Source organism: Astatotilapia calliptera, chromosome 7 (assembly GCF_900246225.1).
Source record: "Astatotilapia calliptera chromosome 7, fAstCal1.2, whole genome shotgun sequence".
In the NCBI taxonomy this organism is placed as follows: domain Eukaryota; kingdom Metazoa; phylum Chordata; class Actinopteri; order Cichliformes; family Cichlidae; genus Astatotilapia; species Astatotilapia calliptera.
In genome coordinates, this window is record NC_039308.1 from 9,359,455 (window position 1) to 9,384,371 (window position 24,917).

At 41.9% G+C, this 24,917-nt stretch overlaps 3 protein-coding genes across 4 annotated transcripts; 1 reads left to right on the forward strand and 2 right to left on the reverse strand.

Moving 5' to 3' along the window:
- Positions 1-2,099: 2,099 nt before the first annotated feature.
- znf319b (zinc finger protein 319b) lies at positions 2,100-9,669 on the reverse strand. Of its 2 annotated transcripts, none has more exons than XM_026172933.1 (3): positions 9,149-9,669; positions 7,724-7,877; positions 2,100-7,634 (listed from the first exon to the last, which is right to left on the reverse strand). In XM_026172933.1, exons 2-3 carry the CDS (start codon positions 7,726-7,728, stop codon positions 5,777-5,779), a joined length of 1,863 nt encoding a protein of 620 aa, XP_026028718.1. In that variant the 5' UTR covers positions 7,729-7,877; positions 9,149-9,669; the 3' UTR covers positions 2,100-5,776. The 2 variants fall into 2 exon arrangements, with proteins under 2 accessions (XP_026028718.1, XP_026028719.1); XM_026172934.1 differs by lacking the exon at positions 9,149-9,669 and adding an exon at positions 8,908-9,142.
- Positions 9,670-9,788: 119 nt separating this feature from the next.
- usb1 (U6 snRNA biogenesis 1) lies at positions 9,789-14,872 on the forward strand. The gene is made up of 7 exons (XM_026172937.1): positions 9,789-10,104; positions 10,861-11,000; positions 11,094-11,277; positions 12,388-12,441; positions 13,031-13,136; positions 13,450-13,530; positions 14,550-14,872. The coding sequence occupies exons 1-7, from the start codon at positions 9,932-9,934 to the stop codon at positions 14,655-14,657; spliced, it is 846 nt and encodes a 281-aa protein (XP_026028722.1). The 5' UTR covers positions 9,789-9,931; the 3' UTR covers positions 14,658-14,872.
- A 467-nt stretch (positions 14,873-15,339) lies between these two features.
- On the reverse strand, positions 15,340-24,505 carry pla2g15 (phospholipase A2, group XV). Its single transcript, XM_026172935.1, has 7 exons — positions 24,184-24,505; positions 21,676-21,832; positions 20,415-20,533; positions 20,194-20,292; positions 18,850-19,074; positions 17,641-17,753; positions 15,340-17,484 (listed from the first exon to the last, which is right to left on the reverse strand). Exons 1-7 carry the CDS (start codon positions 24,320-24,322, stop codon positions 17,083-17,085), a joined length of 1,254 nt encoding a protein of 417 aa, XP_026028720.1. The 5' UTR covers positions 24,323-24,505; the 3' UTR covers positions 15,340-17,082.
- Between the last annotated feature and the right edge of the window lie 412 nt (positions 24,506-24,917).

The following is a 24,917-nucleotide window of genomic DNA, read 5'->3' on the forward strand; positions in this document are numbered from 1 at the left end:
GAGGAACGAGACCTTCCAGTGGATAGCCGGGCCACAGCGCCCCCTGGTGAAAAGGATGTGACGGATTTCTCAACTATTTAAAAACGGAGTGCAAAAGTAAGTAAAACAAAAACAAAAACAAAGCTGGCTCCGGTATGTAACAGGTGTTGTCTCGTCTGTTTGTAAGCAAGGTGCAAAAACTACCTCTCTAAGGCAGAACTCGTTAGATTTTAGTTGCTCCTGTCACTTTCCTAAAACTAGATATGCTCTCGAGCGCACTTGGAAAAATTGTAAAATCTTCACACTTTCACCCAGCAAAGCGCAACCTTGCTCAATTAGAATGTTCTCCAAAATGTGAAAACATTCTAGAGGAAAACCTTTAGGAAGCTTTTCCTGGAGGTTCCCTTAAGTTTGTTTGTTTTTGTTTTGTTTTTTTAAATAACCTTTAGGGAAACATCTGGGAACATTCTTGAAGGTCCCCTGGAGGTTCTACAAAAGCAACCTTCAGTTTTCAGATTGCCACCCTTGCTGTTCACTCTGTTTTAACGAAATTTGTCTCATATGAATTGGAGTTGTCTCAAGTATGAAATACAATTCATTGTTTCTATTTTACCTTTTGAGTTCAACTCTGGCCTTAAATTTGAACTTGGTAGCATGGATTTTCTTAAAGAATATACATATCTCACTATAGTATTTTGTAATAGTTCTACAATAATATTCTCCATTTTTTGTTAATTAATGAGTAATAATAACAACAACCCTGCTATGCTTTCTGTGTTTCTTTCATGTAAGAAAGAAACAGATTAGAACATGATTGAAAAAAAAATCAGCTATTTCAAACGTAATATTAAATAGTATTTTACATCTGAAGCCGAAAACGTCTGGTAAATTTCATATATTTTCATGGATGAATTCAATATTCATGAGACATATCAAGGCTTCTTTTGTTTTAATTTTAATTATTATTGATTGACAATCAGAAATTCAGTATTAATCAAAAAAAGGATTCCTGATAGAGAAATGTTCCAATTCTAAAGCGTGGTCACTTAGTACTTGGTTGGGGTTCCTTTACCATGAATTATTGCATCAGTGCAGTGTGGCATGGAGGCAATCTCTGCTGAGGTGTTACAGGTTACTTTGATATGAGCCTTCAGCTCATCTGTGTTTTTGGGTTGGGTGTTTCTCATTTTCTTCTGGACAATACTTCACGGAGTTTCTGTGGCGTTCAGGTGATGGTAAACTGGCTGGTCAATCAAGCACAGTAATAACATGGTCACCAAACTATTTGGTAGCAGTTTTGGCATTATGAGTAGAAGCTGAAAGGAAATTGCTGTCTCCATAAAGCTCTTAAGAAGATTTTACTGAATTTCTCTAAAAAGTCCTGGTAGACACTCTATTGACTTTGGAGTTGATCAACCACCAACAACACCACACTGCACCACAAATGATCACACAGTGCAGGACATTCACATGGGACTTCACTACCGCTCTGTTCCTTCATCTAAGAGGAGGTCCACATCCAGATGTTGTTCTCCCTGGCCCAGGTAAGACGCCTCTGACGTCTCTGGTTCAGGAGTGTCTCCTACCATAATAGGGTAGAAGGTACATAATACCGTTAATATGCTTCCGTACAGCACTCTGCAAACAGCCAGCTGTTTCAGCAAATCGATGATCGTCATCTGGACAGCTGTCGAGTCAGCAGTTTTCCCCATGATTGAAGCTGTATGTGCTGAACTAAACTGAGAATTGTATAACATTTGTAATGTCTGAATGGTAATTGAAATGAAATGGTCTAATAATCTGACACACTGGATTTCAGATTTTTATTTTAACCAAGAAAAACTGTTTTCAGATGGACGTATACAGGTTTTGACACGGTCGAAGGGCTTCTCGGTATCTAACGAGGTGAACGTGCGAATTCCAGGAAGGCTTTAGTTCCAAAATACCGATGGGCTTTGGGCTGTGGCTACAATGTAGCTTGCCATCACCAGTGTGTGGAATGTGTGTGTGAATGGGTGAATGACTGAATGTAGTGTAAACCGCTTTGGGGTCCTTAGGGACTAAGTAAAGTACTATACAAATACAGGCCATTTACCAAATAACTTCATTAATCTTATAGATTTATAAATGGAAAAAAAGTTTTATTTGTTAGTGCCGTTTGTAATTGAATGCTACATACATACAGATAATCTTAGCATGAATGTACACGTACTGTATGTCGCCACAAAGTTTTTTTCTTTTCAAAGGTTTGTTTTCAACATCATTCACATGAACTACAGTACAATTTGGGAGGGAGGGGTTGGACAAAAAAAAAAGGGAAAAAAAGAAGAAATGATATCTGAGGGAATGGCGCTGTGTGGAGGAAGGGCTTGGTGACACTGGTTCCCAAAGACAGAAACACAGGAACTAACACGGCAAGCATGCAGAGAGCAAGAGACACCAGGGTCTGACGGGGTTATTTATTGGAACTGAAAAGGAAACAGTAAACAACGGGTGGGTTAACTGGTGCCTTTACTGGCCTTTCACTGCAGGAGGGTAGGGAGTAATCATTTGTGCTTGTACAAAATGTTTTCCTCTGTTTGCTCATCAGATACGACAAATTTTTAAAAACCCACCCACCCCACTTGATTTTGAAGATTTCCTCGCTGTAACTTTTGGTCCGACCCAAACAGTACTCTACGACATAAAAAAATGAACAAAAAAGAAATAAAATAATGCATCCAGGCAGCCAAGGTCAGGAGTACTAATCACTGTAACAGTGCTGCTTGGCTGGCATTAGGTTAATCTTTGGCTTGGAACATACATTTGTATGTTGTTGTTATTATTATTAATACACATAAGTGAGGTCATTATTCTGCAACTTGAGCGACTATTTTCTATTATACACATCTAATGATGTGTCAGCACCGATCAACTAGTCCTTGCACACTTGCGTTTCTTGGCAAAATATGAACCCAGCCCCAATGATTCCTGATGTGTGTGTGTGTGTGTCATAGTAATTCTGCATTTCCAAAGCTGTGGCACACCTACCCCAAGGCCCTGGTCTCTCCCTCCAGGAATACAGATATTCATATCAATTCAAATAACATTAATTAAAAAACAAACAAACAAACAAACAACTTACAGTACTTTTGTTTTTTAAACCTCAAATCCACCTTGTTCTGAACATCGTTCAATACCAGATTCATAAAAGTAAAAAAATAATTAATGATAATAATAATAATAATAATAATAATGATGATGGTGGATAGAAACAGAAAGGAGTAGATGAGGCAGAGAGGCACCGCGGCCCCACTTTTAAGGCGAAAACAAAAAGAAAAGAACTGCAAGCTAGAATTTAAAAAAATAAAGTTACTTCTGTCTCCTCAGTGTGTACTCGGTTCTTTTCAATACTGCACTCAAACCATGAATCGAGCATTCACGGCGTTCACACCCAACATGTAAACTAACTGGTGTTCCAGGACCCTTAAGCACAACTACAATCTCATAGCTTTCAGAGGAGAGGAAGGAGCCAATCTCTCTGGTAATAAACCCACCCTGACAGACACGACGTCATACGTAGCAGGACAAACAGATTTAACAGGTCTTTCAAACCGTGGAAATTATTCAACACATGCTGCAGGACAGTCCCGCAGAAACAGCTCTCACAAAGACCAGTACAGTTAGTAATAACAACAGTAATAACAAAGAAATAGAAAAAGGCAGGTTGGTTGAAATAATTCTACTACAATTCACTTCAGTCTGAATTTCCCTGTTTGACAGAACACCGTTTACATTCACGCATTCAGACTCATGTGCGGGTTTCTCTTTGAGACTCCTCGCGACGCACTGGCACAGTCACTACATGGACTACAAAAATGAAAACGAAATACAAAAAAAAAAAAGAAAGAAAAAAAAAAGCATTTTTCATAACATTTCACGTGGTAAAAAGTAGCAAGAATACAAAAACAGCTCTTCAATACCTATTTTCATAAGAAAGACATTTCCGACTCATCTGGCTAAGCACACCCACACATCCAGAGTTATATACAGGATGAGGATGAGAGACTTTGACACTTTTAAATGCACGACAGCACTGACCTCTGCAGGAATAGTACATTAGTGTGAAATATATTTTTCTGTATTGAAGGATTAGAACAGCTGAAGCTTTTGCAGACTTAAATGTGGGCTGGCTGATTAGTCTACACACCACAGGGTGTAGCTTTATACTGTTCACACATAGAATTATTTAACCGTAGGACAACGCATTCCCAAATCCCCAATGCCGTTTCACTTCACATACACCGATCAGCCATAACATTAAAACCACCAGCCTAATATTGCATTAGAGCCTCTCGTGGAGCCAAAAAAAGCTCTGACATTGGCAGCAGATCTTTGGGGGCCTGTGGTGCCTCTGTGGATAGAATTTGTTCCAACACACTGGGTCAACACCTTTGGCTGCTATGTTATTGCTAATTGGTGTAAAATGAGGCCTTCACTGGCCACTTCTTTAATAAGAAGAGTAAAAATAAAAATGGAGGTTAAGGATACCCAAAGCATTTCAGACCACTCTTTACCCAAAGATATTAAAGTGAGTGCATGCGTGTCTTGGAGGGCGGTATGGAAAGTCACACTTTGCAAACTTCTGATACTAAACAGTGACAGGCTGAGTCAGGAAGAGCAGGAAGCAGAGGAAAGATGTAGGTAATAATGAGAGGGGGAGAAACTGAAGGGAGGCCAAGAGCAGTCATCACAAACCCATTGCAGACATGCAGTTTTTTTCCATTAAACTGACACCATCGAAATGAGTAAACTTCATGTAAATGAGCACTCGGGTCACTTTTATGTAAAAGTCGCAATGGCAATCCTACAAGATCAGACCTCGTAAACTCTTAAGTATCAGTTTTGATACAGGACAAGTGGACACGTTAACTGAGATTACACACGTGACTTCCTGAATTCCTCAGTTCATTGTGTGCAAAACATTTGATCTCTTTAAGTCAAATTCTAGTTTCTAGAATTATAGTTAAATAATTCCTCTGTGATGCTCTTCTGCTTTTCCAATTTCAGAAGAAACATCTCTCTGCTGCAGCGCACACAGAGAAAATAATCTAAAGTCTGGAGTCAATGCTGATGATACTCAAGCTTTTTTTCTTGAGGTATGAAAAGATTTTGCATGAGTACCATAGTAGGTCTGATGCATGTCTGAATGAGACCATGGGCGCCAATAACGTAAATATGACCTATGCCTGAATGACAATCTGCTATCACCTTAATGGAATGCTTTGCATCCCATGTTTGAAAAGGGCTATAGTAGCAAGAGGGGGGGGAAGAAGAAAAACAAGAGGACTCCACTTTAGTGGATACTAAAAGTTGCGACTCAGCCTGAATGATTTACTCAATACTCTCTTAAACATCCTACCAAACTGTTTTAAAAACAACAAATCCTGTCTTACTTTTTACTGACATAACAGGGATGCTTCTGCTGCTCATTTCTGAGGGGAGGAAATTAGGGTGGATCTGCTAGATCAACCTGCAATATGGCACTTGTTCCTGGGAGTTACGTGGTTGTGGTAAGGGTTGGGTTTATTAAAATAAGGACCAGATTTAAGAAGAGACAAAAAAATGTTCAGTTTTTATGGAATGACAAGACTTGGAGTAACATTAACTGGGCAGATTAGCAGAGCAACAAAACCCTGATGTAGCACTGTTGGAATGAATAGAACAATTCAGGACTCTCCTGAAAGTGTGGTTAATGTTAGGCTGAATAAATAGCCCAGAAGGGACAGACAAAAGTTCAAACTAAGAAGTCAAGGGTTTATATGCACTGGGGCACAGGGTAGCCCCCTCCATCAGCTGTGTGCTGCACTGTGTGGTCCTGCAAGGAGCCCAAGTCACTGAAACGCTCTCCGCACCAAACACACTTGAACTGACCCTCTCTGGAGTGCGTGCTCTGGTGTTTGGTCAAGTGCTCGCGTTGTTTGAAGCCCTTATTGCAATGACCGCACTTGTACGGTTTTTCGCCTGTATGCACGCGCCGGTGTCGGTTCAGGTCCGACGAGTACTTGAAACGTTTCTCACAGTCAGGGCACTTCAGTGGCTTTTCCCGCGATGGGTCGCAGCGATGCTGCACAAACTCTGAAGAGGACAGGAAGCGGCGGTCGCAGAGCGAGCACTTGAGGGGCTTCTCCTGGCAGTGCGAGTTTTGATGACGCTGTAACGTGGAACTCTTCTTGTAGCCTTTGCCGCAAACGTCACACTTGTATGGCTTGTCAGGCGAGTTGTTGGACGACTCCCCGCACTTGTGCCTGAGCAGCTCTCCTGACTGGCTGAACTCCTTCTGGCATGAGGCACACTTGAACAAGTTGTCCATGCCGTGGACGTGCTGGTGGTAGAGGAGGTGAGAGGGCTGCATGAAGCCCTTGTCGCACAGATTGCATTTGAATGGGCGGTCTGTGGGGTCTTTATGAGTGCGGCTGTGGCGCACCAGTGCATACTGCTGCTTGAAACTCATCTGACACTCGTCACAGTGGAACGGACGCTCCTCTGAGTGTGTGCGCTCGTGCTGGCGAAGGTCAGATGGCCGCTTGAAACCCTTACCGCAGGTGGCACAGCGAAACGGCCGAGAACCCTGCGGGTGGCAAGGGTGGTGAAGGAGCTCTGAAGACTCTTTGAAGTGCAGTTCACATAAGTTGCATTTGAACAAGTGCTCACCCGAGTGCACGTACATGTGGCGCACCAAGTGGGAGCGGTGCTTGAAGCTCTTTTCACAGACAGCACACTTGAATGGACGTTCATTGCTGTGTGTTCGCTGGTGGTGCTGCAGGTGTGACGACTGGCTGAAGGCTTTGTCGCACGTGTCACATTTGAAGGGCTTTTCCCCCGTGTGAACCCTCTCGTGCCGTGTCAGTTCTGAGAGGTGTTTGAAGCCTTTCTGGCACACGGAACATTTGTAGGGCCGGTCTCGGGCCGAGGGGAACGGCAGAATGGACGAGCTGCTGCTGGCTGACGCCCCATCACTGCTGGGCTGCTGGGAGCTGCTCGAGGAGTTGGGTGTAGCGCTGCCAGAAGAGCCAGGCCGGTAGGTCTTCTCGCATATTGAACATTTCATTGGGTTGGTGCTGTTGTGCGATGTGTGGTGCTGGGCGAGAGAAGTGAGCAGGGAGAAGCCCATCTTACACACCCCGCACACAAACGGCTTCTGCTCCACCTGAACACACTGGTGCTCCAGCAAGTCTGTTGCCTGGTGGAAAATCTTCATGCACTGAGTGCACTGGAATGACCTGTCCTGAGTCACCATGCACTGATGTTCATGTGGGTTTGCCAGGTGGGAGATATCATGTCCACAAGCCCCACACTTGTGTCCTCCCTCTGTCCCAACCTGAAGGGACGTCTGCTGGGCCTGGGCAGGGTGCTGCTGCTGCTGACTGTGCTGCCCACCTACATGCTGCTGACTCCCACTGTGTTGCTGTCCATGCTGGCTCTGCTGTCCATGCTGCTGTAGCGACGTAGTGTCTGGCTGTAGTACGATACCATACACAGCACAGCCCAATGCGTTCTCAGCACCCGGAGGGATGGTGTGGACAACCTGAGGTGGTGCAACTGCATGCTGCTGCCAGGCTTCTGTCATGCGGGCTCGAGTGTAAGGATTGAGCTTGGCAGCTGGTGTGGCCCAACTGCAGGAAGAGAGGGAGAGCAACAGGTATTTCAAAGTACAAGCTAAAAGCTTCTGTGTTTGTGAAGGAGAAATGAAACATAAACTCACTCCATGTCTGCAGCTGGCACCGGAATGCAAAGGCTGCTTGGTGGAGATGCAGGTGAGAAAACAGCCAGGTGCCAAGGGGAAAAGATGACCAGGTGTGTGAAGTAGTAAAGGTAAATCAACTACTTTCACTTTAGTCTTTGCCTTCAGGTGGTATCTGTATAAAAACAGAATTAAAGTGGGTTATAACAAACACTGCAACTGGCATTCAGTAATGATAATAATGTTTTTAAGCTAATGATTCCAGCCCTACACCCAGACTGAACAATCTGTTCAGTCTTTATATGTTTAACCAAAAATTTAAAGCCAGACCTACACCAGAAATGAGTACATCAGAGGGGCAGATAGGGTTGAGCAGTTTGGAGAGAGAAGTTAGAGGGGCAAGGCTGAGATGGTATGGACATGTGCAGAGGAGGGATAGAGGATATACCGGGCATTGATGATGGAGCTGCAGGCAGGAGAAAAGGAAGACCTTAAGGGAGCTTCATGGATTTAGTGAAGGAAAACATGCAGAGGGTTGTTGTGACAGAGGAGGGTGAGATCAAGGCAAATCAAAGGGAGGAGGAGGAGGAGAAGGGCTCAAATATGAGACTTTACAGGTCTGCTTGAATTGGTTTTCATATTTAACAAGCGAGACATTTTTTATACCACTGTCCCAAATTACAGTTCCTGATTCTCTTTTATGGTAAGAAAAGCTGGAAAAATATCAGGCTTTTATCTTCAATAGTTTTTAGCCATTTGTGTTCAAACATTGCCTCAGATTTCAAAGTGTGAAAATTTTAAATTATTTGCCATATGAAGCTAAAAATTTACAGCAATCATTAGATATGTCCATTAGGTTTAAAACAGGTGAATGACAGACTGTGCGGGTAACTACACATGTGGGCACTTTCTCTCATTGCAGTCATCATTAGACCTTCACTTACATTCATTCTTCAAAAAGCATATATTCATGGCAATGACAACGAGATCAATGATACTGGTCAAGGTGAGGCCAGCGCAATTAGGCTGTAAACAGTGAGGGTGTTTGAAGATATGCAACGTCTATGAAAGCAGCAGCAAGTGAACTCATTAACATACAGACTTAGATCGCAAAGATTAGAGCCGGCTTTTATTTAAATGGTATAATAGTGGCGGTGAAGTCCCCTCCCCTCTCTATGTACGAAACTAAATGCCCACCGACTCACGGTAAAAAGTGGAAAGCAGCGTCTGCGCATCATAATGTTTCTCGTCTCCAGGCGAAGATCACTGTAACCAGGTTAGCTTAGCTACCTAGCCTAGCCACTTGCTAACGCATCCACAGGAGCTTACGATGGAGATTAGCAGGCTAGTCACAGCAAAATAAGAGCCAGGTAGCAGCAACAGCAACACGCTAGTTATACGAGCCCTTCATGTAAACAACGATGGGAAAATGCCATATTTACATACCCGGAGTGTCCAGTCAAGGCTGCTGAGTATTCTCTGTGTGATCGTAGGCTAGCTGTTCCCCATAAAAGCGCTGGGTCCCTTCCTCACATCCGCAAAAAGGTGCTCGGATGCTCTCTTGTTCAAGCGCTGTGGCTTCGGGGGGGCGAAAAAAATGTGATTTGCGGCTCATTAAAACACGCGGAAATTCTCCCGCGATTTCACCATCAGCCCCGCAAACAGCATCATTTCACGTAAACGTGCGTCCGACTCCTAGGGCATCCTCGCGGCTCACGGAAAGATGTGCATTTTGTAAGAAGTTGCTAGCCTGGTATCGACTAGCTACTGAGCCTCTGCCCGCGCGCACGGGACACACACAAGTATAGAGCCCAGTGTGTGAAGGCTTTAATGTAAGATTTGGCAAAAAAAGAAAGTATCCCTGTTCCGTATCTATACTTTAAAGAGTAGAGAAAAAAAAAGAAAAAAAAAACATTTTCTAAATGGCTCTATTAAACTTGGTATATTTTGTTCCGAATAGCTCACACTGCATTAATACACATAAGATACACAGCTGATACACATTTTCTTTATCCACAAACCATCGAAAGGGGAACTGATTTACAGCAGGCGTTATGTTACACCGGAACCTAATTTATGGTTACAACAGGTTGTTTATATCGGAAGTGAAGCGCAGAAGGCGCTGGAAGGCAGGCACCTTTCTTATGTGCATGGTTTAAAAAGTTATATGAGCTCCCGTGAGTTGATCTCTTATTTTAAATAATGTGGCGGAATATCAGGTAGTTTAAAATGTTGGTTGGCTACAGCAGCAGCAGCAGCTCGGAGGAGGACGGTGAGGCTGGCGGTGAAGCTGAAGGAGCGAAAAATCAGAGTGAAACTACCTGCCGAAAGTGCCAAGAGGAAGATGATGGTTTGCCAACGAGGAAAAAACCCAAAACTGAGGAAGAGAGCCGCAAATCAAGGTGTGTCTCATGGCTGTGTAACCCTCTCTCGGGTGTTAGCGTTGGTGATATAGCTAAACTACGGAAGACCAAACCTGCCCAAACTATAAATAAATATATAACAGAATAAAACAGTATGGGCAACGGGCAATCTATAAAATGTGAAGTAAACTAAATAATAAATAAATAAATAAATGTTATTTCAAACCTGTCCTATCCATCTGCCTCTTTGTTTGCCCCATGAGATCATAACCTGGTTTCCCTGCAACTTTCTCAAATTGAATAGTCATAAAAACGGAAGTTCTCGTCATTGGCACCAAACTGACCTAACTACATAAACTGTGAAGGTCAGTAATACCCATATAAATCATAAACAGTGAACAAAACCCAAAAAGATTTCATAATTGAATACTATGAACTTTTTAAAGTAATTACGTAACTGCTATTTTCCCACTTTTTACTTGTGAGGATTTGATGCATTTCTTTGTCAAGCAAGATTTTCAGGTGTCTATCTTTGGATTTTTCACGCAGACAAAACAAAAGGTGAGAAAACATAACTCCATCTTTACAAGGCTGATACAAAATTTTCAGATAGAATAACATAAATTGGAGCAAATAATTGTTCAATCAAGCAATAACAAAAGTGACCGTTGAGTGAGAAATCCTGCGTTTCCCAGGACGCCCAGAATTCTTTACGTCACAGCTGAGGAAAATATAAATTATATTAAAGCGTGCTGGGTAAAAAGAATTACTCCATCCTGGCTGTGCTTTCTGCAGACTGCCTCTCCCTGGCTGTGTCTTGACCATGTTTCCAGATGAGGTGGACTCACAGACTGAAGACAGCTCTCTTCATGGTGGACGCATCCGCTCCTTCAAGCATGAAAGAGGAAACTGGGCTAGCTACGTTTATTTCCCATGTAAGGCAGTCACTGTGTACAGCAAGCGACCGGTCAACGAAGCTCACGTCTTGATTTCTCACCTTGTGCCTGCTTTGCTCTCTGTCTCCTCAGATCATCCTGAAGAGGAGTTTGGGGAGCTGTTGGATGGGATTCTCTCGGCAGCATGTGCCCGGGGTGTGGTTTTGACTGTGCAGGATGAGTTCCACCTCAGCCTGTCCCAGACAGTGGTGCTCAGACACCACTGGATCCAGCCGTTCACACAGAGCCTCAAGTCAAGTCTTACAGGCTGCAAAAGGTTGTTTTATGTTGTTTTTTTTAAATTTATTATAATGATATGGATTAATTATTTACTTCAGTGATGTCAAAAAGAGAGCTATATTTTTTTTAATGTAGAGTACAGCTCTGCTTTTTCTTAAAGCCTCCAGTTTAGTTTTCGGAAAACTCTTAACTTTTAAACCTTAACAAAACCCAGATGAATGACTTATTAAATAAGTTGAAAATATAATTTATAGAGTCAAAAACATTTTGTGTACCAGGCTGTAAACATCTAGATTTGATCTCTGAAGTTGGGTATTTTAACGCGGGACAACCCAGTGGGTGTTGGCTTGCTTTTGTAGCCACCCTCAAGTGGCCATTGGAGGGAGCTGCAGCTTTTGGCATCTCTGTGTTGGCTTCATCCCCAAGAAGCTTCTGTGTGAATTTGATCACAGGTGGTTAAAATAAATAAATAAATAAATAAACATGGCCACACTTCTGTGTAGGAGAAGTGAAGCCAGTGCAGAGTGCCTAAAATCCTGCATTCAATCTTTAGGCCACTAGATGGCGATAACTGTGGGGGGAAAAGACTCAGGTCCTATAGAAGTGTATGGAAAAACAGAATTCTGTAAACACTTCCCTGCTGAGTTTATGGACTCAGTCACTCATTTTGGTTCAGATTGAGTAAGAAATTGTTGATTTTATAAATCTAGGTCAATCTATGTGTCAAATATAGGATTATCAGCTGTATTAAATAAGCCCACTCATGGGTTAATGATTTGTGACTGACAAATTTTTAGTCTAATAGCAGTTTGTTATGTTGGTGCTAATATGATAAAATGAACCTTGTTGTCATGGCACAGCTATAATATACTTAATTTTAATAAAAATCAGAAGTTTTATTGCATTTTCCCAGCTTTAAATGTCAAGCTTTCAAAGTCAGAAACACTGGTATTGTGACAACACTAATGTACTGGTAAGTAAGGTGGCATTATTTTATAAGATGCAAAAGAGTTTTAACATTTAAAAATCTAAAATCACAAGACCAGATGGTAAAAAGAGGAAAAAATAAAGGAAACAGTGTGCAGAAAAATGCAGACATCTATAACTCTGGTGACACACTTATTCTGGTTGTATTGCTCATCGCCAGGTTCGTGTGCTCGGCAGAGAGACTGCGCGTGTACTCTAATGCAGAGAAAACGAGGTACAGTTGAGTTTTTAATTCGAACAGAAGTCAGACTGTAAGTATTTGGACCGTTACACAGCTTCAGCACATCCACACCAGCTCACTGACATGTGTACTGATAAAACATGCATGCTGAGCTTTGTTTGAGACAAAGCCACAAAATTGCACAGAAGCGCTTCCACGTGGTTCGGTGTTGATTGTGAGATCGTGTAGATTTTAGGATCAACGTTTAGATGTCTGTGAACATTAGAAGTAAAGAGCTGACTGTGCAACTAACAAAGATTAGATTGCGAAAGCAAATGTTTAAAGAAGCTTTCCTTCTAAACTTGAAGGTGGACAGACATCGATCCTGGACAGCTGAAAGTCAAAATATGTGACTTAGTTAGCGGCACTCTTGCTGCAGCTCACAGCTGCGTTCCTCAACAAGGAAATAAAACCCACCCCAGATCAGCCAGCTAGGGGAAAACATAACATTTAGTATATCATCAAACTGGATGCATAACTGTCCTCATACTTTACACATATTGTCATTGTTGCACAGACTGTTCAGATCTGCTGCCAAAAAGTATGCTGCTCCAGTTTCTGTGTGTGTGTGTTTTGCCTGCAGGACATTCCTGGGGATGGAAGTGTCAACTGGGCATGCTCAGATGTTGGATCTGATCCGAGCTGTTGACAGGACGATGACAGAGTTTCGCCTGGAGACTTTCTACAAGGTCAGTTAAACACACACACAAACAAATCTGCAGCTTTACCCACTATTGTGTGATGATTTTGTATGCAGTAGAGTAATGCCACATTAAATGCAGGGTTCTGATTAGTGAGCGCGATGTTCTTCTATGTTGCACCGGCCTCTTCATTCTGATCGAAGGGCAGGCGTGGTGTTAAACACAGATACCAAGCAGAGACTTTAATATGACACATCAGAGAACAAACAGCAAATTTACAAAAAGAAAAATAATTTTATCATCTCATCTTTAGAAAAAAAGCCCTGAAAGAGCCTATAATGTTCCTTAATGTGTTTCATAGGATCCATCCTTCCACGTGAGTCTGGCCTGGTGTGTGGGAGACCAGACAGTGCAGATGGAGGAGTGCATGCAGGAGCTGCAGGTACTCGGACAACTTGTGATTTTTCCTAAATCCTAAATCCCAGCACTGACATCTGTTTGTATTATCTTTATATGATTTCTTTGTTCCTCCTAATTTGTTAGATTTTTTTTGTAGTTCTTTAGTTGATTTTAAGGGCCCAGTCTGCTTGTCATAGCAAGCCGAGTCCAGGTGTGATTAATAAACTCAGTATATCTCAGATAAGCAACAGTCTGACTGAAATGTTTTTGAATTATTCTTAAAACTATGATAATAGTGGGTCACACATCAGTGCTGATATACCGTTTTCATTTCCTGTCTGTGAGAAATGGCACTTTAAACCCAGACAGGGATATGAAAACCTGTAGTGGCCAAGCAGTAATTACATAAAATCAGCTTCTCTTCATTTTTGTTACTTTATTGTCAGCTCGTTGTCTTTCACTGTAAAGGATCTGCTAAACAAGGATTGGTCAGCAGTCTGGCTTTTCACAAGTTATCAGTGAAGCTCGGATAAAAGGAGGATTCACAGTTACTTATTGATAAGATAAATTTGGATATAGTGTAATCCTGTATTTTAAATATGCTTCATTTAAACAGGGAAAATTTCAGTTATGTATTGTAATTGTTTGAGCTGCCGTAATGCCACAGAGTTTTAGAGTTTTGGAAAATTAATCCAAACGTGTCCAAAGATCTGTGTGTCCTTGGTCATGTGTGAAATAAGTTGTTCTGGTATGTGCTTTAATATCAACATACAAATGAAAAGGTGTTACGCTTTAGTCAGCTGCTTCAGGTTTGATGAGAGGGGAGCTCAGAGAAACTCGGGTTGAAGGAAACCCGACAGCGAGCAGGTTTGGTTAACAGAATCCTGAGTTTAACTGACTGAATTTAAGTTAAAGTTAACCCTCTTTCTGGAGCAGAAGACCCAGAGTTTCCTTCATTTTGGAGTTATCAAACTCTGTTTTAACAAAAATTAGAGCACAGGTTCTTTAGCCCAGCTGCAGTAGATGTAACTGAATTTGTTTTATTTTTTGAATATGTTGTAGAGTCTAGTAGACGACCACGAAGACGGACCATTTGTGTTGAGGCTGGACTGCTCGGAGCTTCGCTGCAGGACGGGAAACAAGACTTTCCGCTTTGCTCTGGAATCCTAAAACATGAAGTTACTAATGGAGTAAAGCTGATGTTGTCTTTGCACAGATATGAGGGAGACTCGTTACCTCAGCTCTGACTCCAGTGTTCACTGAATTGCTAACATTTTAAATGTCCTTTTAAAAACTCCTGAAACGCCCCAACGAACACAATCACAGCTAACTGCAAAAGTATTGAAATTTTTATGTATTTAAATAAAGACGTTACTTCTTTTGTATTTTTCCATTACGTATGGGACAGTGGTGAGAGCGCTGAAGAATTATGGCATATGCATGACTGAATCGCTGAAAGGAAGTTGTGGATTTGGTCAGCATAGAAACCTCAAGTGTCACAGCTGTACGTTTTACCAGAACAGTGGAAGGAATTCAGCGACTGGTTTCACTCATATTCAAGAAGTTTAAATGTCAAAATCTAGATTTCACATATTGAATGAAGTCAAAGTGAAGTTCTCTTAAAGTTGAGCCTTTTTTTTTTTTAATTTTAGTTCCCTGTTTTTGTTCAACATTTTTGATTAGCTCCCCCTGGCAAACAGAAATATTGGGGCTTCCTGTGGTTAGAGCAAATGTTGTGTGTGCCTGACTTGATCATATAATTCACATAGTCCTAATCTTCCTAAACAACATCCATACATGGAGAAAATAAAACAGAGCTTTAGAGTAAGGTATACAAGAGGGATTCACTGCAAATATTTGAAAGAATTTAATGAATAGAAGGCAGCACGTGAATAAGTAGATCATCTTGGTCTGGCCCGGTGAGGGGCAGCATGGCACAATACAGTCACGTCAGAACACACTGTCCAATTTTGAACTTTTCACATCCACAAAAGAAAAACCCATCTCATGGTCTTGAGTCATCCCCCGGTGGCTGTAATTAAGCTTCAGAGCATGAAATCTGGTGTCAAGAACTAATTTATTGAATCATTCGGTCCTGATATATACAAAAGTCTTAGGATTTATTAAAATCTTTGTCCTGAACAAACCATCTTAGCATTTCAAAAAAGCATCAGCTCTTTAAATGATGGCATTCAGTGTATTCAGTAGCAGACACAGAAGGGGTCCCTCTTCCCCTGACTAGCCAGCCCAGGTTGGGCTCACCCTCTGAGAGAAACCCAAAACAGACCCTTTGATAGGTCTGCACAGAGTAAAGTTTAAACCCACAAATGTAAACAATCAGTTATGAAGTCAGTGTCATGTGTGTGAGACACCTCTAGTGTTTGAGTAAACGAAGGTAAGACCCAAAAAAAAAAAAAAAAGTTTTATTCTAAGCCAAATCATGGCTTTTGCAAACCTAACCTGGAGCCTTCTTCCTGTTAAACAGGGATTTCTTCCTCTCCACTGTCATCCAATGCTTGCTCATCAAGGATTGTTTGATTATTGGACTTCTATTCTGCTGACTTTCCAGTGTGAAGTGCCTTGAGGTACCCACTGATCTGATACATATAAATTTAAAGTTTAAACCAGAAATACTTCTAGTATTCAGCAGAAATGCCACCTTTAAATGATAAGATAACCCCATACTAGCAGGATGGCAAGAGCAGCATGTGTCCTACGGGCCGGTGTCTAGACTGCACTGATTCTTCAGTTGACTTTCTGCCTTACATGCAGCCTCACAAAGAGTTTTTTGATTGGTAAATCTGAGCCTTAGGGTAGCTTTTATGTTGCTTTGGCCACTTTATGAGTTTTGTAAGCCAATTAAGTTGTCCTCATGAGACCCAATCGATAAGTTTCACTGATAAAACTCCTAGGTTTCACAAATTAAATCACTAATCAGTTAAAAACATTAAATTCCATTTGGTAGATATAAACTCCATCTTATGACCAATAGTGTGTCATCTTCCCTCAGGAACAGTTTGAAGGCTTAAATCAGGGAAAGGAGAAGTCTTTAGTCCAAGAAGATATCAAATTCAACCATCTTTGAAACCTAGAAATCAGATGTGTATGGGTCTAATCCTTCAGCACGCGCTTTTTGTAACATGAATCCTAACAACCAGCGATATACAGCTAAGATGAAATTTTGAAAAAAGGCAGGATTTATATTTAAAAAAAATAAATAAAAAAATCAGCTGGAATGAAAAGGCTGTAAATTCAGTATTTGCTTTAACTAGTTACAATTTTACCACAATACAGTCAGAGTTCAGAAATCTCATTGAAGATCAAAACATCAACCATTTTATTAAAGCACATGCAAGTCTACATGCAAAGAGTTTAACTCTTTGCATGTAGACTTTAGAGTAACAGCTATAAAAATCCAAAAAATATATATATATCAACCTACATTTGTCCTAAAGAACCGTAATACTTTCCTTGAGCATTGTGGCATAAATGGGGAATATTTGGCAATCATTGTTCAGACAGGTGAGACGTCAGTTCCCGTCTTGCTCCGCGTGTCAGTGTAAGGCAAACAGAGCAGTCTGCCTGCCAGCCAGCATCACGGAGAAAACACCACTTTCTTAATATAGTCCACAGTTGTCACATTGAGCAGCATGTCAACGTGCTCATTTTGTGGAAGTTCAACCAACGTCACAGGCTGCTTCTGCTTTCCTATCCAGCGTTTGCACTGGAGGGCACTGTACAGGTTCACCGTCCCGTCCCCCTCACCGGTCAACACTGTGGGCTCCACGTCTGGGAACTTTTCTGAGTACTGAAATGCTTCAGGAGTGGAAATGCCTACACCGTACAGACAGTGGACAGGCACGCCGGGGGGTGTGAAGTCAGCCACCAGCGATTCTGTGTCCTGCTGCATCATCCAGCCGTCCTCAAAATTGATGTCAGAGTAGAGGCGATGGTAGTCCTGCACAGTGTAGTTGGCGGTAGGTGTCTGGACAAAGACCTGGAGGTGGAAACACTTGATTTGGTCACCTCTGATGATCATATTCTGTCTAAAACTACATCACCAACCATTGCTGTAAGGCTGCTCTAACGTGTCAGGAATAAGTTTATGTTGACATAGAAGGAAAAATTAATTCCCATTTAAACAAACACACACCTTATCTTTGGGCCAGGAGCGGACAAAGGGAAACAGCCAGTTGGTGGAGACAGCAGAACGTTGCTGGGAGCGAATCCTGAGCGGGCTGATCACTGGGATGCGGTCATTATCACCTAGAAAGTGGAACAGAAATAAAAGGATGGAGAATTGAAAGATAGCTAAAGCTTTCGTTGAGTGGTGACTTAGAAAAGGGAAGCATGTCCTGGCAAACACCTGATATATGCCGCAGTCCTCAGTCTCTTGGTCAGGATGCTCTTGCAGAAGATATTTTATTTCAAATATTTGTTGTCAGTTTCAGTTTTAGTTTGGTGAACATTTCTCGAGTAGGCTAGCAGGGAGCAAAAAGTGGAAGACTGCTGTCGTAGAGAATTTTAAATTCCTGTAAACTCCGGTGTGGATTATAGATTTGGTCTGACATTAATAAACCAATACACTGGCCTGTAAAATTCAGTTGCAGCCTAATATCCTTTGTAAAACCAGACATTTATTTGACAAAAAATGTTTTAGTGTATGAAGATTACACAAAGATGGACTTAACTAATATTTTTCTAGCTGATCATTGCATTTCCAAAAATGCAAAAAACTTCTAGATTAGCATGCAAAGATGTTTTTCATCTTCACGTTCCACACATTTTTAATGTGAAGACTGCATCTGCAATTAGAAAGAAACCAGTCAAACTACATTTTGCTGATGTAGTTTTGAGGGCCCTCAATTTGGTGCTCAGCTGGGATTCTCAGTCTGAATCTTTGGCCAATTAAAGCAGCAAATGTCTGATAATTGCGATTAAGATGCTACAGTTCAGCATTAATTATACATACGATATATTTTGCATAGAACTAACTATGAATGAGGAAGCTAATGTCAGGGCTAGTAGCTGTAGCTCAATTAGCAGGACAGTTGTTACAGTAACATATCTAAACATAGAGCCAAGTATATCTAATATGTCTGAATATTCCCATCAGTAAATGTTTCATCTTTAGTGGCAAACTGTGAGCTGGTTGAACAACCTCTCTACATTACATTAACTGTTTTAATTTTATGCACAAATAAGCCAATTATGAGACTTTTTTTTTTTTTTAAAAGCATGTCTGATCCAAAAATGTTCTGTTCACAGTATTCTGGTGCCGAGGCACAGAGTTTGTGACTATGCCGGGCAGTCAACAACATGTATATCAGTACTTTTTTTGTAATGCTGGTTCGTCTCTTACCAGAGATGACCACACGTAAGGTCTTCACTACGCCGGCCCACGGCGCTCCGAGAGAGACGAAAGCCTTGATGTACCGATCTTTCCAAGCCTGTGGCTGCTGGTTGAGGAAGTACAGAGTGTACAGGTTGCCCATGCTGTGCGCGATGAGCACCACGGGCTCTCCAGCCTTCTCCACCATCTCTTCAATCATCTTTTGCAGCGCCAAGAAATAATCTTTATTCTCATCTGACGAAGACATGAGAGCAGATGATGACACACACAAAACGTTATGACATTCACGACTGTCAAACAAATAAAACTAGATGGCAAATCTTTAGTATGAGAAGAACACTCAAGAAAACCCAGTCAGCCCTCACGGTTTAATCAATTTTCTCACATCCATTTCTACACAAGTCTACTTTTTCAAGAGACAAAGCCATCATGGAAGACTTAAACCTTCCTTTTTATGCTCAGGGCATGAAAGCAGAAATGCAGTGCATGACAAATGTGTCAGCTGCTTTATAGCACGAACATGTTCTTCAAAATACTGGCTACTGTGCTTTATATGTCCTTCTGTTCCAGTAAAGAGATGCATGTTAAGAGTTATGCAATCACCTCATAAGAGTAGTTCATTAGAAAACTAAGGAAAGTCCCGGCCAACCAAATATTGAGGAGTCACTCATGTGCTGCTGCAAAACAGCTGGCTGCATATAGATCTTTAATGCTTGTGTAATAAGCTAGTTGAAATATCACATGTCCAAGATACCACAGGTCATCACGCCTGAACTGCGTTGTTTCTAACAGACTGTGGACTGAAATACAAATGAGCTGGTGGTGGCTTCACTCCATTCTGGTACAGTTAGACTGAGAATATAAGAAGGCAGACTGCAGTTTCCAATTTGGAAATTCGAGAGCGCCAGTCGAGCCGAGGTGAATGCTTGGCCTGTTCTTATATCACAATGGGCAACAACCACAAAGTGGTCTATGGAGGAAAGTTAGAAATGAGGGATCTTTTTTAAAGACACCTGCTCAAAAATAAACAGTGGACGTCGGTTTGCATGACACGCTCACTTCAAGCACTTTGGGCATGGATGTAAAAGGAAATTTGACCCCGTTTGAGGGCAGAAAATATACAACTAATAATTTTAATCCCCATCATTATCTTCACAACTGCTGGAAACCAAAACTCAAGAGGTTTCTGGTCTAGAAGAATCAACTTTTGAAAGGGGAACTGGAGCAAAGCAGTTCTGGTAAATATATGAAATACACCTGTTACCCTCGACAGTTTTGTGATTTTTTATTTTATTTAAATATGCACCACTTCTGGCCATGTTTCCGCCTGGTTTTTCAAGTGTGGTAGCTTACTGGGCGCTTTCCTCCAATCATAGGGTGCTCCTCTCACATCATCATCTCTGGTGTAACCCCAGTCTACCAGTGCCTGCACTATACTGAAGAAATACATTCCTGCAACACACACACATGAGAAAACATTAAGCATTAAATATGGTATCAGGGTAAATTTGATCAGCAACAAAATCTGGTCACAGTGAGAGGACGTCAGTTAAAAATGTGGCCATTTAACCCACCCACACTGCGTTTGCTTGGATCCAGGTACTCCACTGAGAAGGTCTTCCCGAACCCAGGGACGCGGATGTCCACACCTGGTGGGGAAGAGGTGGTGTGTGTGGTCTGGTTGTAGATCAGCCTGCACACACAAGTTTGCAATATTCAATTTATCTCAGTTCTGCATCTGTGGTCAACCAAAGACACACACGCGCGCGCGCCCTTTACAAGGCAACAGAAACACTTCTCGTTTTAGGTCTCCGTTATTCCACCTTCTTGTTATTTATGTGTGACAACAACTTCCACATGTGCGGTTTGTAGATATACAACGCAGATGAAAGTAAAGATGTTTGGTATGAAAAGCAGAAATGAGCATCTGAGAACATGCCAAGCTTTAAACGCATTTGGTCATGTTCCTTATTCGAGTGAAATCTGCCATTACATTGTACTATAGAGGCAACAAGTGGAGGTACCCTGCTGTAACCCAAACTAACATTTTACGTTGGGATATTTCCAGTTAATAATTCTGTTATGTGTGTAGGACTGACTCCTTCAGCAGTTTCCATCCCTTTGTAGAAATGTGGGTAAATAAGGACTTTTCCAACAAAACTGAAATGACAGTAAGTGAAGATCACTAACAACATTGAGATGCAAAGTGGTATTGGCATGATCTGAAGCCACAGAGCCACAATAATGGGATACAGTCACCCCTTGAAAACCTGGTAACCTGGTCAAGCTGCAGTACAAATGTGCTGCTTGCAGAAAAATCATTCAGTCATGTGAGAACCGATCTATTCCCATTGCTTTGATTTCAAAATAAAAGCTCATACTTTGTGAAAATAAATTGCAGCGCAAAGAAAGTCAGGTTAAAATTTCCATGATCGATTTAGTCAACCCAGATTAGTCAATCCGAGTCCAAAGTAGGACTAAAGTAAGAATTTGTCTTACACGTCTCTCTCCAGATGTTTTACTTTATCATTCTTATGACTGTACTAAAGTACAGGTTTACTCAATTCCTGATGTCTTTGAGCAGATTGCACTTTGTTATCCTCTAGACCTTGTTGATAAAGGGGAGGACTATCTTATCCAGGTATTGGCACCTCAGCATTTCTCCACCAAAAAACAGCACATTAAGATTTTATATTTTTTACAATCAATGAAGACAAACAACAATAAAAGCTAGTAATGTAAAAAGGGGCAACTTGGTTAATGGTAATTAATTCAGCGACTGACAAACAGCACTTTTCTCTTCTTCACGTGACAAATTCAGGCACCGACACCCACCTAATGTTGTCTATCCAGCAGTCTATGGCTACAGGCACCAGCAGCTCCAGGTTGAGCCACAGTGTGAAGTATGTGTCAGTCTTCTTGTAGCAGATGTAATGGACCACAGTGGGTTTGTCCAGCATCGCCTCCAGCTGGTTTCCCAGATCTCCTGGAACTGCAATGAGCAACATTAGCAATGATTCACTTATCAGGGACATTGATCAGCACTTAGCCTTTAGACTATTAACATGCACTTATGTAACCATATAGAAGCTGTGGAAATTACTCTAAATCCCAAGAAGCCAGCGGAGGAGTGGATGAACTGCAGAAATTTAATCTGCCATTATGTATCGGTTAAGAAGCCATGGATCCAGCAGAGTAGTCAGTCTCATCATGCATGCAGCACATCTGACTGTACAATCATTTTAAAAACATGCTTTAGACATTCAGCTGCAATTCAGCCTTTGGTCTGAAGCAGTTGAGGAGTTTGTATTACTGTTCCCATACTCCAAAAACCTTCCCAGAACTTCCCCAGTGACACTTTAATCAAAACTATAGGTGGACACCATGTGAACTGTACTTTTATTTTAGTCCATGAAGTAGAATACAAATAAATCCTTTAAAGACTTCTGTCAAAGGGACGCTCAGTTTCTGCACACAGGTTCCACACGGGTGGACGTTAAGGGGGAAAACTGCAGTTTGTGTGAAGCAAGCCACAACTGACCAAGGCGGATGACCCACTGGTTAAATAAATGAGGAAATATAAAATCTAAACACAGAGTTGCAAAAAAAACCCCAAAAAAACAAAAACAATTCATGGCTTCAGCCAGATGTCAGCAGCTGTCGTGTAGGACACATGATCTGTCAGGAGAAGTCCCTAAAAAACCAATATGGTGCTTGCATTAAGTGATTTTGTAAACCACACAGAAACTGGGACTACTTCAAATTAGCACAGAATCTGAATCAGAAACAGCAAAGCTGAGTGATTGTGTGAAACTGTAATATGTATCAAGAAGGAAGCAAAAATTCCCTTCTGACAAAAATCCGAACAAGAACTACTGGGGCGCCAGAGGCTGCAGATACAGATGTGTCTTGAAAATCACTCGTCCTTGGGATCGTCATCAGCTCATGACGGAATGGGCGGCCTCTGGAGGAGTCAACTCCCAGTTACCTCCGATAGTGTGGGGCTCTTGCCCCTTGGCATCAGGGCGAGGAGGGTGGGACAAATGGTCCGGGTCTCCTGGGCCTCTCTGCCTCTGGCATTGTGGTTTTTTTCTCTTCCTCATAAAATGTGTTTCGTGACACTCACACGATCATATCTATTTTTATTTTTCCCCTTCTCTCTTTCAAGTGCCGTTTGTGTTTTTAAATAAAAAATGCAGCAGTTGGCGCTTTGTCCCTTATCCTCATCTTTCTCCTTTTTCCACTACGCTCTTTTTTTCTTTCTAATATACTCCTACCTGTCTGTCAGCTATGGCATTTTTAATGCCGGACATAGTACTTGTAATGTGTACAGGTGTAATTATAACTCTTAACAAGCTATGCTTACATTCAGAAGTCAGGGAAGGTTTCAGCTGAATAAAACAAGTCACTACACCTGTGCTTTTCATTCTGTAAGCTGTATAAAAAAAAAAGAAAAGTCTACAGTACAGCCAAACAAGTAGAAAACATGAAATGAAAAATGAGATTTTGAGGTAAAACCCATTTCATTTTTTATTCTTATTTATTTTAAAGTCACTCCTAAAGGTTACATGGCCCAGAAAGGTATGAGGGGAGACTCCCTCAGCGTCTGGAGGAGCTGATTGGCTGTTGAGCTGAAGAGTCGCGTTCTGTCATATGACCTGATGGCTGAGCTGTAAACGATTACCCTTTAACACAGGCACAGACGCAGCTGGCAGGTTTAAATCTTTCCTCAAATAACGTTAATCAGTCAGTCTTGTCCACAGCAGTACAGCTATATGTCTTTTTTTGTTTTCAGATAGATGAAGATAGCCTATTTCTTATTTCTTATGTAAATCGAACCAACCCTCGTTCAAGAAGCCAACAATTTAAGGACGTCTCGCTTGAAAGCAAATTTTAACTCTGCATTTATTGTGGGAACGTGTTTTAGAGTTTATTTTGATACAGCACAGCTAAAATAATGAAACGTCATATTATCTGATCATAAGAGAGTCTTGAACACCGAGATGCACACACGAGGATTTCTCTGTTTTGGCAGCTGATGACAAGCACAACAACAGGCCAAACATTTACAAAAGTTCAAAATGAATTGACTTATGTGTAATATGTTGAAGCCGAATTGAAGACTTGCCAAGTAGTAATATGATAAATACAGAATTATTTTTAAGTTAACATGATGGCTGATAAACATCAGGAGAACTTAAATTTGACCCCCTTTAACTGGAGTTTGGTCTCCTTTCGAAATCGCCAGCTGCCGATTAGCTAACTGACGGACGACAGCAAGTTGTGCAACTATTTGGCAACAGAAGACAAACTAAGGAATAAATTGATGAAGGAAACACTTACTGAGGACGACCGGGGGTTTTGGGGATGGACGAGGCTTTTCGCCGAGACATTTCCCCGCCGGTTTCTCGGAGCTGGGTGCCGACAACAGCATTAATAAAAGCCCGACACAGAAGGCAGTTACCCGGTGCCAACCCGCCATGACTCCTGATATATCATAGCCTGAAGAGCATAATACCTCCGCGATGTGTGGAGCCGGCTGCGGTTTGCCGTTAAAGCCCACTGCTGCGAGTAAACTACCACTGTGGACGATCACGAGTTCCGGATTTTAAGAGCACACGGTGTTTTGCGAAAAACAGTTACGCCTTTAAGAAAGTGCCCCTCCTGCCATCCACAGGAGGGGTAGGAGGAGTCACCTCTTTCAAAGTAAAAGCTTCCACTGTTCTGCAAGCTTCTTATTTCTGATAGGCCTACAAGTAGAGGAAATAATAATATTAATATCAATATATTAATTGTCTTGTCTTGGCAGCCGGGGGTCAGTCCGCCAGGGCCTCCGCTCCTGGCCGCCACCCGGCACACAATGCACCCGACCCCTATGGCGCCTCCTGCGGGTGGTGGGCCTGCGGGAGGATGGGCCCATGTCTCCTCTTCGGGCTGTGCCCGGCCGGGCCCCATGGACTAAGGCCCGGCCACCAGACGCTCGCCCTCGGGCACCCTCCCCGGGCCTGGCTCCAGGGCGGGGCCCCGGTAACCCTATCCCGGGCAGGGTAAACTGTTCCCTCGGTGTCCTTTTCATA